Source organism: Ascaphus truei, chromosome 13 (assembly GCF_040206685.1).
Source record: "Ascaphus truei isolate aAscTru1 chromosome 13, aAscTru1.hap1, whole genome shotgun sequence".
NCBI lineage: Eukaryota > Metazoa > Chordata > Amphibia > Anura > Ascaphidae > Ascaphus > Ascaphus truei.
This window is the reverse complement of record NC_134495.1, coordinates 13535584-13552695: the sequence shown is the minus strand read 5'-3', so window position 1 is coordinate 13552695 and position 17112 is coordinate 13535584. Positions and strand designations below refer to the sequence as shown.

The following is a 17112-nucleotide window of genomic DNA, read 5'->3' as shown; positions in this document are numbered from 1 at the left end:
CGTCCTCTCTCCCGCCTCCCGTCCCCTCGTCCTCTCTCCCGCCTCCCGTCCCCTCGTCCCCTCGTCCTCTCTCCCGCCTCCCGTCCCCTCGTCCTCTCTCCCGCCTCCCGTCCCCTCGTCCTCTCTCCCGCCTCCCGTCCCCTCGTCCTCTCTCCCGCCTCCCGTCCCCTCGTCCTCTCTCCCGCCTCCCGTCCCCTCGTCCTCTCTCCCGCCTCCCGTCCCCTCGTCCTCTCTCCCGCCTCCCGTCCCCTCGTCCTCTCTCCCGCCTCCCGTCCCCTCGTCCTCTCTCCCGCCTCCCGTCCTCTCTCCCGCCTCCCGTCCCCTCGTCCTCTCTCCCGCCTCCCGTCCCCTCGTCCTCTCTCCCGCCTCCCGTCCCCTCGTCCTCTTTCCCGCCTCCCGTCCCCTCGTCCTCTTTCCCGCCTCCCGTCCTCTCTCCCGCCTCCCGTCCTCTCTCCCGCCTCCCGTCCTCTCTCCCGCCTCCCGTCCTCTCCCGCCTCCCGTCCTCTCTCCCGCCTCCCGTCCTCTCTCCCGCCTCCCGTCCCCTCGTCCTCTCTCCCGCCTCCTGTCCCCTATTCCTCTCTCCCGCCTCCCGTCCTCTCTCCCGCCTCCCGTCCCCTCGTCCTCTCTCCCGCCTCCCGTCCCCTCGTCCCCTCTCCCGCCTCCTGTCCCCTCTCCCGCCTCCCGTCCCCTCGTCCTCTCTCCCGCCTCCCGTCCCCTCGTCCTCTTTCCCGCCTCCCGTCCCCTCTCCCGCCTCCCGTCCCCTCGTCCTCTTGTCCTCTCTCCCGCCTCTCCGTCCCCCCGTCCCCTCTCCGTCCCCCCGTCCCCTCTCCGTCCCCTCTCCGTCCCCCTGTCCTTTCGTCCCCTCTCCACCCCCCCGTCCCCTCGTCCTTTCGTCCCCTCTCCACCCCCCCGTCCCCTCTCCACCCCCCCGTCCCCTCTCCACCCCCCCGTCCCCTCTCCACCCCCCCGTCCCCTCTCCACCCCCCCGTCCCCTCTCCACCCCCCGGTCCCCTCTCCACCCCCCCGTCCCCTCTCCACCCCCCCCCGTCCCCTCTCCACCCCCCCCCCCTGTCCCCTCTCCACCCCCCCGTCCCCTCTCCACCCCCCCCGTCCCCTCTCCACCCCCCCCGTCCCCTCTCCACCCCCCCCCGTCCCCTCTCCACCCCCCCCGTCCCCTCTCCACCCCCCCCCGTCCCCTCTCCACCCCCCCCGTCCCCTCTCCACCCCCCCCCGTCCCCTCTCCACCCCCCCCGTCCCCTCTCCACCCCCCCCGTCCCCTCTCCACCCCCCCCGTCCCCTCTCCACCCCCCCCCGTCCCCTCTCCACCCCCCCCCCGTCCCCTCTCCACCCCCCCCGTCCCCTCTCCACCCCCCCGTCCCCTCTCCACCCCCCCCCGTCCCCTCTCCACCCCCCCCGTCCCCTCTCCACCCCCCGTCCCCTCTCCACCCCCCCGTCCCCTCTCCACCCCCCGTCCCCTCTCCACCCCCCCGTCCCCTCTCCACCCCCCGTCCCCTCTCCACCCCCCCGTCCCCTCTCCACCCCCCCCGTCCCCTCTCCACCCCCCGTCCCCTCTCCACCCCCCATCCCCTCTCCACCCCCCCGTCCCCTCTCCACCCCCCCCCGTCCCCTCTCCAACCCCCCCGTCCCCTCTCCACCCCACCCCGTCCCCTCTCCACCCCCCCGTCCCCTCGTCCTGTCTCCACCCTCTTCTCCCCCCCTGTCCTCTCTCTTCTCCCCCTTCTCCCCCCCCCCCATTCCCTCCGTCCTCTCTCCCCCCATTCCCCCCGTCCTCTCTCCACCCCCTTCCCCTCGTCCTCTCTCCACCCCCTTCCCCTCGTCCACACACACGCAAAGGCACACACGCAAAGGCACACACGCACAGGCACACGCACAGGCACACGCACAGGCACACACACAGGCACACACACAGGCACACACACACACACACACAGATGCACACGCAGACTTTTGATATGTGTGATTTGTTTTTCTGCAGCCTGCGACCTCTCCTTCCCTGGCAACAAGCTGGTGTCTGGGGAACACTGCAAAATCACAGTGGATGAGGAATCTGGGCACGTTTCATTGGAAGACACCAGGTAATACAGAGCTATATCCATGCAGCGTGGTGAGCTCACCGCTACAATGCACACTGACCTCACTCCCGCGCTGATCTGTGGCCTGAGATCGTTAGCGACGTCACAAGGCGTGGCGGTGACGTCACAAGGCTGGTTCACCCTGATTGGCTGAACCGCGGCCGTCGCACAATTTAAAAAAAAAAATTTTAACTCAAAATTCTGCCGGCGCGATGGAGCTGCTGCTGCGTTTTGTTTGCGCCGCTCGCTCGCCCTATGGCCGCAGCCTTATGGGCAGAGTGCCGGCGACACGCAGGGGCCTCACGTTTTGCTTGGTGAATTAAACGGCGTGACCTTCTCTCCGCCCAGCACCAATGGCACTGTGATTAACAAGATGAAGGTGGTGAAGAAGCAGAGTTGCCGGTTACAGAACGGAGACGTGATCTATGTCGTGTACAGGAAGAACGAGCCGGAACAAAGTAAGTGACTCTTCTTATCTCCGAGTTAGGATGAGCGGCCTCCGTCTTCACTGCTCAGGAAGGGGTTAAATAAAGAAAGCGGGAATTTCCCAAAGTTTCAGAGGGTACAAAGAACAGAAAGCGTGACAGAGTGTCGGGTGACGGACGTTATTTTTACAAAGTAACCTCTCCTTTCAGCAGGGCTGGACCCTCCGGCCATGAAGGTGTTAAACTTGGTAATGTCATTTTTTGCTGACGGTTCTTTCTGCTTTCAGACGTCGCATATCTGTATAAATCCTTGAATCCAGCTCAAGACCATACGCAGGAACCAGCAGGTATGTCGGTCCTGGACAGCAGGCTGCAATTTCACGGTAAAGTTGCCCAAAGAACAGTACTATACTGGAAAAAAGCAAAGCCTTTAATATATAAAAACTACAGTATTTCCTAAGCATTGGGTTTTTTTTTCTTTCTTTGTGCTAAGTGTGTGTGTTGTGTAACTGCACGTGTATGTAACTTGTGCTCTTTCACCCCCGCCCCGTCTCCCTTTCACCCCCGCCCCTTCTCTCTTTCACCCCCGCCCCTTCTCTCTTTCACCCCCGCCCCTTCTCTCTTTCACCCCCGCCCCATCTCTCTTTCACCCCCGCCCCGTCTCTTTCACCCCCGCCCCGTCTCTTTCAACCCCGCCCCGTCTCTCTTTCACCTCCGCCCCCTTCTCTCTTTCACCTCCGCCCCGTCTCTCTTTCACCCCCGCCCCTTCTCTCTTTCACCCCCGCCCCGTCTCTCTTTCACCCCCGCCCCTTCTCTCTTTCACCCCCGCCCCTTCTCTCTTTCACCCCCGCCCCTTCTCTCTTTCACCCCCGCCCCTTCTCTCTTTCACCCCCGCCCCTTCTCTCTTTCACCCCCGCCCCCGTCTCTCTTTCACACCCGCCCCGTCTCTCTTTCACCCCCGCCCCCGTCTCTCTTTCACCCCTCCCCCGTCTCTTTCACCCCTCCCCCGTCTCTCTTTCACCCCTCCCCCGTCTCTCTTTCACCCCCGCCCCGTCTCTCTCTCACCCGCGCCCCGTCTCTCTTTCACCCCCGCCCCCGTCTCTCTTTCACCCCCCGCCCCGTCTCTCTTTCACCCCCGCCCCGTCTCTCTTTCACCCCCGCCCCGTCTCTCTTTCACCCCCGCCCCCGTCTCCCTTTCACCCCCGCCCCGTCTCTCTTTCACCCCCGCCCCCGTCTCTCTTTCACCCCCGCTCCGTCTCTCTTTCACCCCCGGCCCGTCTCTCTTTCACCCCCGCCCCCGTCTCTTTCACCCCCGCCCCCGTCTCTTTCACCCCCGCCCCCGTCTCTCTTTCGCCCCCGCCGCTCTTTCACCCCCGCCCACGTCTCTCTTTCACCCCCGCCCCGTCTCTCTTTCACCCCCTCCCCCGTCTCTCTTTCGCCCCGTCTCTCTTTCACCCCCGCCCCCTTCTCTCTTTCACCCCCGCCCCTTCTCTCTTTCACCCCCGCCCCCTTCTCTCTTTCACCCCCGCCCCTTCTCTCTTTCACCCCCGCCCCCTTCTCTCTTTCACCCCCGCCCCCTTCTCTCTTTCACCCCCGCCCCTTCTCTCTTTCACCCCCGCCCCCTTCTCGCTTTCACCCCCGCCCCCTTCTCGCTTTCACCCCCGCCCCCTTCTCGCTTTCACCCCCGCCCCCTTCTCGCTTTCACCCCCGCCCCCTTCTCGCTTTCACCCCCGCCCCCTTCTCTCTTTCACCCCCGCCCCCTTCTCTCTTTCACCCCCGCCCCCTTCTCTCTTTCACCCCCGCCCCCTTCTCTCTTTCACCCCCGCCCCCTTCTCTCTTTCACCCCCGCCCCCTTCTCTCTTTCACCCCCGCCCCCTTCTCTCTTTCACCCCCGCCCCTTCTCTCTTTCACCCCCACCCCCTTCTCTCTTTCACCCCCGCCCCCTTCTCTCTTTCACCCCCGCCCCCTTCTCTCTTTCACCCCCGCCCCCTTCTCTCTTTCACCCCCGCCCCTTCTCTCTTTCACCCCACCCCCTTCTCTCTTTCACCCCCGCCCCCTTCTCTCTTTCACCCCCTTCTCTCTCTCGCCCCAGCCCCCTTCTCTCTCTCGCCCCCGCCCCCTTCTCTCTCTCGCCCCCGCCCCTTCTCTCTCTCGCCCCCGCCCCCTTCTCTCTCTCGCCCCCGCCCCCTTCTCTCTCTCGCCGCCGCCCCCTTCTCTCTCTCGCCGCCGCCCCCTTCTCTCTCTCGCCGCCGCCCCCTTCTCTCTCTCGCCGCCGCCCCCTTCTCTCTCTCGCCCCCGCCCCCTTCTCTCTCTCGCCCCCGCCCCCTTCTCTCTCTCGCCCCCGCCCCCTTCTCTCTCGCGCCCCCGCCCCCTTCTCTCTCGCGCCCCCTTCTCTCTCTCGCCCCCGCCCCCTTCTCTCTCTCGCCCCCTTCTCTCTCGTCTCTTTCACCCTCGTCTCTTTCTTTTCCCATGCTCTCTTGCGTTCTTTCGGTCTCTCCTTTTGTTCTCTTGCGCACTCTCCTTTGCACACTCTTTCATGGACGCTCTCTCTCTCTCTCTCTCTCTCCAGTGGCGGTTGCTGAAGCCCTGTGCCAGCTTTTCGCAGATACCTCCGGTGCAGAGAGACTTGACGAGACTCAGGCCGTGGCCTCTCTGCAAGTCACTCCGCTCTCCTACGAGGAACCTCGACCCTCCACCTCCACATCCAACCTCTTCAGCACACCCACTACCTCTGCTACCGAGTCTGCAGCTCTGCATCCGCAACCATCTGCGGCAGGTGAGCGGACAGGACCGAACCCTGAATACCCCCCAGCACGGGCAGTCCTGCTCTGTTACATAGTGCGCAGCAAAGCTCATCACTCCTCTCTGTATTCATCCGTCACAAACACAAAGGCACAGGGTCTTACTAATGCAACATCTTTCTTTAATAAAAGAAGTGAAGGGGTGTTTGCAGTTACCCAACGAACCATCTGAACACTGTCATGTTCCAAATTAATTCCCTCTATTAGTTTTAGAAACATCTGATTTTGGAGCTGGATGTAATTCTCGCTCATCGCTTTGCTCCCTTTTATTTCTTTCTGCGCTGTAGGACTTTCGTGCGCAGAGGTCCCCGCACAAGCTGACAGCGGGCAGCCCAGGGCAGGCCCGGGGACACACAGCATGGCGTCAGGTCATACAGACGGGACCTCGCTTCCCGAGCCTGCCCCGGCAGGAGCAGATGAGGGAGATTCGCATCCTCCGAGAAAGAGGCTGAGAGCAGGTGAGCGCAAACGCGGCTTTCTCTCTGTAAAACCTTTTATCGTCTTCGAAGCTGCTGTCATTAGTCCTTTTAAGTGTTAAAGGGACATCCGCTTAATGGGAGGGGGACCCCACTACGTCTGTATTGTGCAATGTGGGAGGGAGGACAATAACATTGTGTGACAAAAGGGATACATTTATGTTAAGGCAAACTGAGACACTAGGAAGGAGGTCCCTGGCCCAAGGAACTGACAATCTAGGAGGAAGGGAGGTTAGGTACAATCTATCTATAATGGAAATATACTGTATGCTCATTTGCATGTCTTAGACAGGTCTGCAACCCCGCCTTTCACCATTATCACACAGCACTTCCACTGCAGCAAGGGATTCTGGGTAATGACATGCAAATGAGCACACAGTGCCACTTTTTGCTTCAAAAGCATATACCATGGTCCCCTATAAGCTTATCCTTGCTGCATTTCACAGCTTTTGAGCATCGCCTGGGTTAAGATGCATAGCCAGTTGTTTCGACCTTAATGGGTCTCATCAGTGTGAGGTTAGTTATACTGGCTATGCAAAATGAAGCATGGGATAGGTTTCACCTTACTGTGTGTGTGTGTGTGTGTGTGTGTGTGTGTGTGTGTGTGTGTGTGTGTGTGTGTGTGTGTGTGTGTGTGTGTGTGTGTGTACGCACGCACATTGAAAAGAGGGCGCAGATAGATAAGCCAATATTGAATGTGTAACAAATAAACAGTGTCTCGACGGAAGATAACCGAGATGGCAACAAAGTCCCAACTTCTTTCAATCCTCCGGATACTAAAGAAAGGCCACAATAGGGAAGTACTAAAAGGTAAAATTTATGCGCAACTAGAAAATTGGCAACTTACAATGTAGCAGGTAAAACGGGCAGTTGTATGTATGCCACCGCGCAAGCAATCGAAAGCAGATCGGCGTCTCCCTCTCGGCTCTGAAGCTTCCGTCTGCGCGGCTGTTGCTACAATAATGGATACCCGCTATAGGTGCTCCAAATCCCGTTCTCGTGACATCAGGAGACGGCATGGGAATCAGTCCGTGATCGTACTATTTAGTTTCCACCGTTCTATTCTCCTTCTCTTTAGTCAACGATATGGGGGCAGGAATGTTACACACACTGTCACTGCCCAGGGGAGCTTACACTCTGTGTTTTTGGTGCTTGAGGCACAGGGTGATAGTGACGTACCCAAGGTCACAAGGAGGTGACAGCGGGAATTGAACCAGGCTCCCATCATTCAAACTCTGTGTCACTGTTTCCAAAGTCAGTGTCTTGACTCCCTGACCCGCTCCTTCTCCCTTTTAGTTTAAGCCGTAAGACCCAGGAGATCCACGCTGTCCGTTTCTAATGCCGCCTGCGTGTCTCATCGGGACAGGGGGGGGGCCATCCAATCTATTAATTTGTCTTCCCTCAGATGAGAGCTGGTCAGGCGCCCACACCCCTGCAGACCCCGACAGTTCGAAAGGCGCCCAAGACGAAGCGAAGGCGGCGTGCGTGAAACCCGACAAGATGGAAGAAACCCTGAGCTGCATCATCTGCCAGGAACTGTTACACGACTGCGTCAGGTAATCGGGTTTCACGAGCAAGCCGCTGATCGCGGCCGCAAGAGCGAGTGGTGTTTGTCCAGCACAAGTTATCACCGCGGTTTCGGTAATGTTTGGGACACGACTGTTTGTGCGGCACAGGGGGGCTCAGGTGTTGGAATAACAGCATTTCATATTTATTCAGAGCCTGCCACTTAAATTTTAGGGGGACTGAGACTAGAAGTGTACATAGAAGTGTGTTTCTCCTGGACCAACGCCATAATGGAGCAGTTGTTGTGCAGGAGGTGGGATATATAAGCTGCACACTCCTCCTCCTATTCACCACGAGTGTGAAAACCAAGCGTTTTCTAAAGAACAAATTAACATGTTACCAAGATGCACGTGCATGCTTAATGCTTAATGCTCGCAATGAGGTTTATTGCGCAGTAAAGCAGAAGTGCATGTATATAACCTCCCTGAGAAGGCAGTTTAGTGAGTAGTGTGCTGGGGGGAATACATTAACTCTTTCAGTGACTCTGACCCTGGAATACATCATTCATAAGAGTTACAAACTGTACGTTGTGAGAGGCCCAGGCTAGCAGTGTCCAGTTACCACTAGACAAGGGACTAAGTGTAAACTCCAAGCTCCCAACGGCAGTGATTTGAGCCAGTCGCACACCGCCGCGGGCTTCTCTCCGGTAACAGCGTGTGCGCTGAGCTCTGCATTTTGCCTTCAGTTTGCAGCCCTGCATGCACACGTTCTGTGCCGCCTGTTACTCCGGGTGGATGGAACGCTCATCCCTCTGCCCGACCTGTCGCTGTCCCGTGGAGCGCATCTGCAAAAACCACATTCTGAACAACCTGGTGGAGGCCTTCCTGATCCAGCACCCAGGCAAGTCACGGGGGGGCTGATAAGGCACCATCAGAATGTAAGCTCTAGGGGCAAGGATTCCTTCCTCCCAATGTTCATAAGCACAGACCGAAAAGAACTATGGTGCAAATGCAATCTTTCCCCGATTAGGCGACCTTACAGCGACGGAACGTGCTGCTCTTAGTTTGCCCTAGCAACTGCAGGGGGAGACACACAAAGGGCCATGTTTACTAAGTGTGTTTGTTGTAGAAGTTTTCGTAGTGACGGACACGAACTCCTATTCTGCAAAGTCGGGGTGCAGTACGTTACTCTGTCCCGCAGGGCTGCCAGCGGTTGGGATAAGACACGCGTGTTAATACCCAGACCATTTTAACTTCTGGCTTTGCTCCTGCAAAGTACAGATAAATGCCGCAGCGAGGAAGACAGACGCAGCATGGACGCACGGAACAAAATCACGCAGGACATGCTGCAGCCGAAGGTGCGCCGGACATTTTCAGATGAAGAGGGAAGTTCCGAGGACCTGCTGGACCTATCGGATGTGGACAGTGAATCCTCGGACATCAGGTGTGTGTGTGTGTGTGTGCGCGCGTGTGTGTGTGTTCTCAACTCTTTTCTGTGTGCCTTCTTTTATCTGTCTCTGTTTAAGTACTTGTACGTAACATATACATACCTATACGTGTGTGTGTGTGTGTGTGTGTGTGTGCGTGTGTGTGTGTGTGCGCGTGCGCGTGTGTGCGCGTGTGTGCGCGTGTGTGCGCGTGTGTGCGCGTGTGTGTGTGTGTGTGTGTGTGTGTGTGATACATAAGTATACATACTGAAAACTGGTTACAGTAGAACCTGCATGATAAGTGTATTATTTTGTCACATGTATTACTGCTGTAAAGCGCGTCGTAAATAGATGTCGCTATACATTCAAGGGAGGGAAGGAGCGGCTCAGCGCGTAAAGACACTGACTGATAACGACGCTGAGTTTGAATCAGTGGAACCTGGTTCAATTCCCGGTGTCCCCTCCTTGTGACGTTGGGCAAGTCACTTTATCTCCCTGTGCCTCAAGCTCCAAAATCATATAGTGTAAGCTCCACGGGCCTGGGACTGTGTCTGTAACATTCCTATGTGCTGCGTACCGCGCGCTATACTGTCATTGTGACGCGCTTTGTCCCCCATTGGGAGAAAAGCGCTATATGAAATAAAGTTGTTATTATTATTATTATTATTATTATTATTATTATACAAGTCAATATGAAGCGGTATGCCCTCCCAGCTAAAGATCAAACGTGTTTGTTCTCGTTATCCAACCCCATAACGTGGTAGAGCCACAGACTCTCCGTGGTGTATTAATTTTGGATCCCTTCACACCCATCAGATTGTTCCACAGGACTGTGCTTGGGGAATACATGGCTTAATGCTTCAGCGTAATGTAACGTAATGTGATCCATGCAGTCTTTGTCTTGCAGCCAGGCTTACACTGTCTGCAGGCAGTGCCCGGGTTATGCCAAGCACAGCATACAACCAATCCCCTACCCGCCACCTCCTGAGACGGAAGCATCGCTGGCACCGGGAGATGCCCCCTCTACCTCTGCCAACTTCCCTGCAGGTTGGTACATGACTGCGTAACAATCAGATCCAGCACAACAGACCCTTTCAGTTGTAGCTATTGTTTTACATAATTGTATACGGTCAAGTTGTTCGGTCACTGACGCCCCCTTAATAGCGGACTGTGCTCCAACACGTATTGCTAATGACTAATAAAGGCGTTATTGTTATACCATTCAGGCCCCCAAAATGGCAAAGCAGCTCCGTATGTCCTGTCTCCCCCTGCAACTGCAAGGGCGAACTAAGTGCTATGTCTACCAAGCAGTGTAACCTTGAGTGAGCCATAACGACACCTAGATCTTTTTGCCAAGTCCTTGGCTTGATGCAGTGGGCCTTATAACTCCAGTGCTGGAGGGCTTGTGATTCATTGCAGAGCAATAGGTTGCAGGTCCTTGAATGAGTAATTTGCTCCATTGCACACCAGTCCTGTCCAGCTCCCCCCCCCTCCCCTTTGTCCCCCTCTTACCCCCCACCCCAGCCTCCTGAGAGAGGCAGATCCGTTACTCCTCCTCCTTCTTCCTTCTTCGCAGCTGTCCAGGAATATGCGTGTCCTTCTCAGGGAACTCACGTCATCTGCACCTGCTGCTTCCAGCCAATGCCGGACCGGAGAGCAGAGCGGGAGCAGAACCCGCACGTGGTGCCCCAGCAATGTGAGGCAAACTCCGCACACTCTGGGGGGGGGAGTAGGGAAGATGTTTAAACATAAAGGGCTCCAGAAGTCGTTGCATCATCTGTTTGAGATGACCAGTTCATGGTCACAGCCTGGTCAGCCTATGACAAGAGATGACCAGCTCATGGTCACCGCCTGGTCAGCCTATGACAAGAGATGACCAGCTCATGGTCACCGCCTGGTCAGCCTATGACAAGAGATGACCAGCACATGGTCACAGCATTGTCAGCCTATGACTGAGATGACCAACTCCTGGTCACAGCCTGGGCTGCCTATGACTGAGATGACCAGCTCCTGGTCACAGCCTGGTAAGCCTATGACTGAGATGACCAGCTCATGGTCACAGCCTGGTCAGGTTATGACTGAGATGACCAGCTCATGGTCACAGCCTGGTCAGGTTATGACTGAGATGACCAGCTCATGGTCACAGCCTCGTCGGCCTATGACCGAGGTGCTCTAGGTCATTTGTAGCCCTTTTGCGTGTTGTAGGTAGAGGTCACATGGTAGGACCCTTGTTCGCTTCTAACCCATGGAAGCCCGTTCTTTACATTCACCGTGACTGATTAGCCCTGTAAGTGCTGAGGAATTCTCATCTGCCTCCAGCACGCAGAGGTGTGGCGTTTAAATCTTCCTAATATCTCACATCTTGAAGCCGCGTTAACATTACAAAGGGAAGTTTGTTGGATGTGACTGTTTTCCATTCACCGCCTCTCGGTGCCTCTCCTTTAGCATCTGAATTCTGTGTCTTTGTGATCACAGGCACTGTGTGTTTGCAGCCTTTCTGTCACATGTACTGGGGGTGCACCAGGATTGGCTGCTTCGGATGCCTGTCTCCGTTCTGCGGTAAGGCGGGACCACACCACGGTTTGCCTGACTTGTTATTTATTTTTTTAACCTAAATGAATATTAACACGTTTCAAGTCAACTTGGGCCCCTGTAGAGCCTGCTCTGTAATTATGCCTTAACACAGGGGGGCGCAAACTTTTTAGTCTGCCCCGCTCCCCCCCCCCCCCTCCTTACCTTGTCTCCGGCGTGACGCCGCGGGGTCATGTTGCCACGTGTCGCCCAAAGCCGCCGGAGACGAGGTAAGGGACGTTATCGATGCCCCGCGCGATCCCCATGGCATTTAAATTAAATGCCGGGGGAAGAGCGCGGGGCCTCAGTAAGCGCCGCGCCCCCCTGGAAAATCTTGCGCCCCCCCCCTGCCTTAACACGCACCTTCTTGTAAATGTCAGACCACATTTGTATAGCGTCATCCATGCACATAGCGCTTCACAGCAGTAATACACGTGGCACGTCGAGCCACTGAAACTGCCCGGTTGACAGTATAGATTTGCTGCTTTTAGTGGCACACACCGTGGTTTGCAGACATTGTACGACAGGCTCACACACCCCCTGCTTTCTCCCTCCTCTTCCGCAGAGATAAATCTCGGGGAGAAATGTTTAGACGCCGTGCTGAACAACAACAACTACGAGTCTGACATCCTAAAGGTAAAAGCTCGAACGCAAGGGGCAACCAACTCCAGTCCTCAAGGGCCAACAACGGGTCTGGTTTTCAGGATATCCCTGCTTCAGCACAGGTAGATTGAGCCACCTGTGTTGACGTTGAAGACCAAGTCACTGATTGTGCCACTTGTGCTGAAGCAGGGTATCCTGAAAACCTGACCTGTTGGTGGCCCTTGAGGACTGGGGTTGGCCACCCCTTCTCCAATGTTGGCATGCTGTTTTGTAACCCCGTTTCTGCCAGAGGAGCCACGATGTATAGCTGGTCCCTTTTGGGAGGAAAGGGGGCTTATTTTAAGATAGCAATGGGAAATACGGCATCATTCTGTTCAGCCTATAAGCCTACAATAGGGCTGCAACAGCTCGTTACAAACCTCTGGGAGTCTCTCTCACTCTGTTTCAGAATTACCTGGCATCCAGGGGTTTGACATGGAAGGACCTGTTGAATGAAAGTCTGGCAGCTGTTCAGAGAGGGGTTTTCCTGCTTTCCGGTTAGTCTCCGACTTGTGACCATTTTGTTTGTAACTGGGCAGCAGTGTGCAGGGCCGCCAACAGGGAGGGACAGCTTGGACTCCTGTCCTAGGCCCGGTGAGTCGAGGGACCCTCTGCCGGTAACCCCAGCATGTAGTGCCAGATCCGCAGAGGTGCCGGTCAGTGCAGAGGGGGCCGTTTGCAGGGCTGCCCATTAGAGGGGGCCTCCTGGAGGCCAGTGGAAGGGAGGCCCCCTCTGACAGGTGTCTCTGTGGGCACCCTCAATCCTCCACGGCAGCAGGTAGGCACACTCGGGGGGGACCTCCCCCTCTTGTTTTGTCCCTCTATGCCCTGAAGGCTCCTACCTATACCCACAGGTGCCCATACTTCCTTCTCTCTTCTCGCCCCCCAGGTCCACAACTACCCCCCCCCTCCCAGGCCCATATCTGCTCCCCCACTCGAGGACCCCCAGTGCGCCTTGGGCGGGGGGGGTGGTTTCTGTTAACAGGCCTGGCGGTATGTGTATATCGGAATCCCTTCACACACTAGTTTATTGCAATGATGTGAATCCTGCAATGCTCATTCTGTCCACCTGATGGCGCTGTGGCACAGGGATCTGTAACAATTGACCAGTCCTTATATATGACAGCTGTGCAGAGCCTCCGTTTAGCTCCTGTTCAGGTCTGTACCGTTTCAAACGTTAAAAAGAGACGTTCCGGAGGTTTTTCTTTGCCAAAATATTAACGCAAAAGACGTACAAAAACAGTTCGTTTGGTGTGCGTGATTAAAAACCAGATTTTCTGATTTCTGCTGAGAATTTATGACCACGGTTTATAGTTAGTAATGCTTTGCTTGTATCCTGGTTATGTTATAAGGGGGGTTAAGAACATTTTAGGGGTGCTGTTTCTTTAAACTTTGCAATTTATTTAAGCTCCTCACACCATGTACAAATAATCCTTGTTTTACTCCCAAAAACATGGCAACAGGAGCAGCCTCTGCTCTGACTCTCCCAGGATTAGAACTGCAGTCGCTGTGAGCTTGTTCTGGGATTAATCGGCTCTTTCACTCTCTTGCATTTTTTCCCCTCAGCACTTAAACTTGTCAGCACCTAATTCCAGCTCCTGTGCGATTTATTTTTTAGCATGTCCCTTATTCCAGTCTCTGCAGATTGCCGGATCAACGGGACTACGGTGCTATGCTACTTCTGCGGCCTGCGCAATTTCCGGGATCTGACCTACCAGTACAGGCAAAACATCCCAGCTTCCGAGTTACCAAGTAAGGCCATTTCTCACGTGGATTCTCGCTGCCCCTCAAAACTTGCTGCAATTCCCCCCCAAACAGTATGAACCCCTTCACTGCCAGAGGTGCCCACAACTAAATTGTATGTCTATATAATGGGTGCTTTGGAGAGGAGCTATTCCAATATCTTCCCAATTGCAGTGTTTCCCAACTCCACTCCTCAGGGAACCCCAACAGGTCAGGTCTTAAGGATATCGCTGCTCCAGCACAGGTGGCTCAATCAGCGGCTCAGTCATTTTGACTGAGCCACCTGTGCTGGAGCAGGGATATCCTTAAGACCCGGCCTGTTGGGGTTCTCTGAGGACTGGAGTTGGGAAACAATACCTCAATGCATAGCTGGTTCCAAACTCCCTGCCCAGATTCCGTAGCTGGGAATTGCATGGTGATGTCTTGGTTTTTATTTTTATTAGAAGGATAAAAATCAGTCAATCATTTATAATAACCTATAAGTACCAAATCATTTTATGATGCTACCCCCGCCCCCCCACCCCCTCGAAGCTCACATAGGATGCAGATTTTATCGGCATTCTGCTTCTCAAGCCTTTGCATGTTTCTCACAGTGGCGGTGACATCGCGGCCTAACTGCTACTGGGGTCGGAACTGCAGAACCCAGGTGAAAGCACACCATGCCATGTGAGTATAGCAGCACCCAGCGTACGTTTCCATTCCCTGAGCGATGCATTGCCGTGATGCTTGCAGCAAAAATAAAGCCTTCTAATGTAAGCATGTCTGACCGACTGCATCTGAGCTCTCCGCACAGTATGTGTAATAACTCATCATTGTATCCTTGTGGTATTTTGTAAGACTGCAAGTTTCAACCCGTAATATCAAGAGAATGGGACTGTGCCCATAAGAGCCCACTCTGAAATCAAGACGAGAACAAGATGTGGATGTTACTTTAAAAGAAACAAACATAGTCCTGAAAATAAAATACCTCCCCTTATCACCACTGTCCTTGTGTAAAGCAGCTGTCATTTTGCTCCATTCAGCTATGCGCGAGATTGATTGATTGTTTGTTTCAACGTGTGAAAATGAATTGTGATTACACAAGCAAGTGACTTTTTAATCTTTAGCGGCCTACAATTCATCATTCTTCAATGTATTGCTGGCCTCCCTGCTACCAAAGTGGGTTATTTACACAGGGCGATACAGATACATTATTAACTTTGTTCCCCCGACGTGCTTGCAAATCTTCGAATCTTGAACAGTCACACGCATACCAGTCACCGGTTCTCTAACACAGGTCACCCCTGCTACAAAACCATATGTTTCCATAGACCTATCCATAGAAATTTGACCAGTGCCTCAAAGCATCCATAAGTCCGTACTGTTTCTGTGACAATCGCAGAACCGATAATCAGCAGAGAGAGGCCCAGAACAGGAGACATGAGCCTCTGCGATATGACCGGCTTGTTCTCTCAAATCACGTTGTTCTTTGTCTTTTCAGGAAATTTAACCACATCTGTGAACAAACCCGTTTCAAGAACTGAATCCGTCCAGTGCTGGGAGAGGCCGGGCTTCCGTGGTACATGGGATCAAAGCCACCAATGAAGAGTTCACGTCCAGGCCCGTGTTTCTGAGCTCTCCCACCGGTGGGAGTTTGAGAGATGTAACCTGTGCATCAGACTGGATGATGTGACCTCGAAGTGTACTTCAAAGCCCCCCGTTTCCCAAACGTAACTGTTACAGGGCTCCTTCTCTTCTCGCACTTCCGTGGCAGTCACGAGTACCGTGCGTGCTGTCTATATAACGTGGCCTGAGCTGAAGCTGCATTGGCATTTATGCATCCAGCACCTAATACAGTATGAGCTGGACCCCGACTTATGACTTGTTAATAAGACAGGCGACGAGGGTGCAGTTATAAAACGAGTACGGTGCGTTGTTACCAAGCAGTTCACGATGTTTCTGATCTCAGGCACTGCATCTTTACAGCTGGGCTTAGCAGAACGGGGATCATATCGGTGATTTTAGAACTGCATAAAACATCGCTACACTGGGGGGGGGGGGGGGGAGGGGGGAAGAAATATACTGTTATACATGATATTTGGCTTTTTGTTCTTTGATTACTTATATTTGAATTCCTTAACACATTGCGGTGAAAGATTGTTCACCTTTCAGACGTCTCCCTCCTCCCCTCTGCCACACTCTCCTTCCGTGGTAAAACACGGTGGTATGTGAATACCGCAGTTCGAAGGAGTCTGCATCCCACACGAGCGAGGTGCTCCAGAATGGAAGCCTCGCTAGACTCTGTATTATGGCTAGAAAGGGGGTTTGTACGCAAAGATAACTGAACCCTGGTAATAGAGCATGTGTTATTTGTGTGGCCTGTGTGATGGACTTGCATATCTCTTTCTCTGTTGGGCAGTGCTGATGCTATACTTGGAATGTACCTGCAAAGCGTGGAATGTCATCCAAATTTGGATGAACCCATTCGATACCTCACTTATCACGTACTGGACCTAATGAATGAAGCTCTCTTGCTGCTCAGGGCCTCTGGCAGTGACGGTGTTAAAGAAACAAGGACTAGTGTGTATTTAGTATGTGCGTGAGATCTTGGTCATGAAGGGAATATGCTTTTTACACCGCCCTGACCCTCATTAATTCTAGAAGAAAAGTTTATCAGAAAGATGCAGAGAAGGGACTTTCTCATTGGAAATATCACGCACACTTCAGAAGTGCAAAAAATACAAATAAGTCCTTCACCTTGCATACATTGCCTGTCCCATACCACGCCTCACGTGTGCAGTATAAAGTACACGCTAACTGGTATGTGATGTCTGGGCCTAATGTTGAACAGCAATATGCAACAAATATTAGCGAAGTATGATGCAGGAAAGACGGCAATATGCTTTTCTCAGGCCGTAGCTGCACTGTGATGGACTTTGAGCCCTTCTAAAATACATGGGCGGCAAATAAAAATACCACGTGTGAGCACATTCACAGGTCTGTGACCCTGTCTTTCTGCATTATCTCTTAGCATGCAAGGGATTCTGGGAGATGACATGCAAATAAGCACACCAGGACTAATCCCTGTTGTCGGCAGGATACATGTGGCAACATCTGCAGCACATTCAATGTTTGTTGCAAACCCCATTTATTCCGTTTCATTGCAACACAGGTGTCGCCCAGATATTGGAACATAAATCACATTGCAAATTCACTTCTCACACACCTACAGTCCATTAGCAGATTGCCTCGTGGTAGGTTACAGGGGTAAATCAAATTAGCATGACAAAAGCAGCAATAATGTGACTTGTACATACAATGACAAAGATGAAACTTGCTCTATACCAGGGGTGGCAACTCCTGTCCTAAAGGGCCACCAACAGGCCAGGTTTTCAGGTTATCCCTGCTTCAGCACAGGTGGCTCAATCAATGATTGAGCCACCTGTGCTG

At 54.2% G+C, this 17112-nt stretch overlaps 1 protein-coding gene across 4 annotated transcripts in view; it reads left to right on the top strand.

Moving 5' to 3' along the window:
• Window positions 1–16654, top strand: part of CHFR (checkpoint with forkhead and ring finger domains) — a 31776-nt gene extending 15122 nt beyond the window's left edge. For 3 of the 4 annotated variants that reach the window (XM_075568600.1, XM_075568603.1, XM_075568602.1), the window contains exons 3-19: window positions 1997–2096; window positions 2442–2551; window positions 2806–2865; window positions 5088–5294; window positions 5607–5777; window positions 6510–6605; window positions 7201–7351; window positions 8047–8201; window positions 8582–8744; window positions 9635–9774; window positions 10304–10423; window positions 11203–11286; window positions 11864–11934; window positions 12350–12437; window positions 13576–13692; window positions 14277–14349; window positions 15164–16654. In XM_075568600.1, coding sequence (XP_075424715.1) covers window positions 1997–2096; window positions 2442–2551; window positions 2806–2865; window positions 5088–5294; window positions 5607–5777; window positions 6510–6605; window positions 7201–7351; window positions 8047–8201; window positions 8582–8744; window positions 9635–9774; window positions 10304–10423; window positions 11203–11286; window positions 11864–11934; window positions 12350–12437; window positions 13576–13692; window positions 14277–14349; window positions 15164–15206 — 1949 coding nt within the window. In that variant the 3' untranslated portion in view covers window positions 15207–16654. The remainder of the gene's footprint in view (window positions 1–1996; window positions 2097–2441; window positions 2552–2805; window positions 2866–5087; window positions 5295–5606; window positions 5778–6509; window positions 6606–7200; window positions 7352–8046; window positions 8202–8581; window positions 8745–9634; window positions 9775–10303; window positions 10424–11202; window positions 11287–11863; window positions 11935–12349; window positions 12438–13575; window positions 13693–14276; window positions 14350–15163) is intronic. The other variant, XM_075568604.1, reaches the window with a different exon arrangement.
• The last annotated feature ends 458 nt before the right edge of the window (window positions 16655–17112 follow it).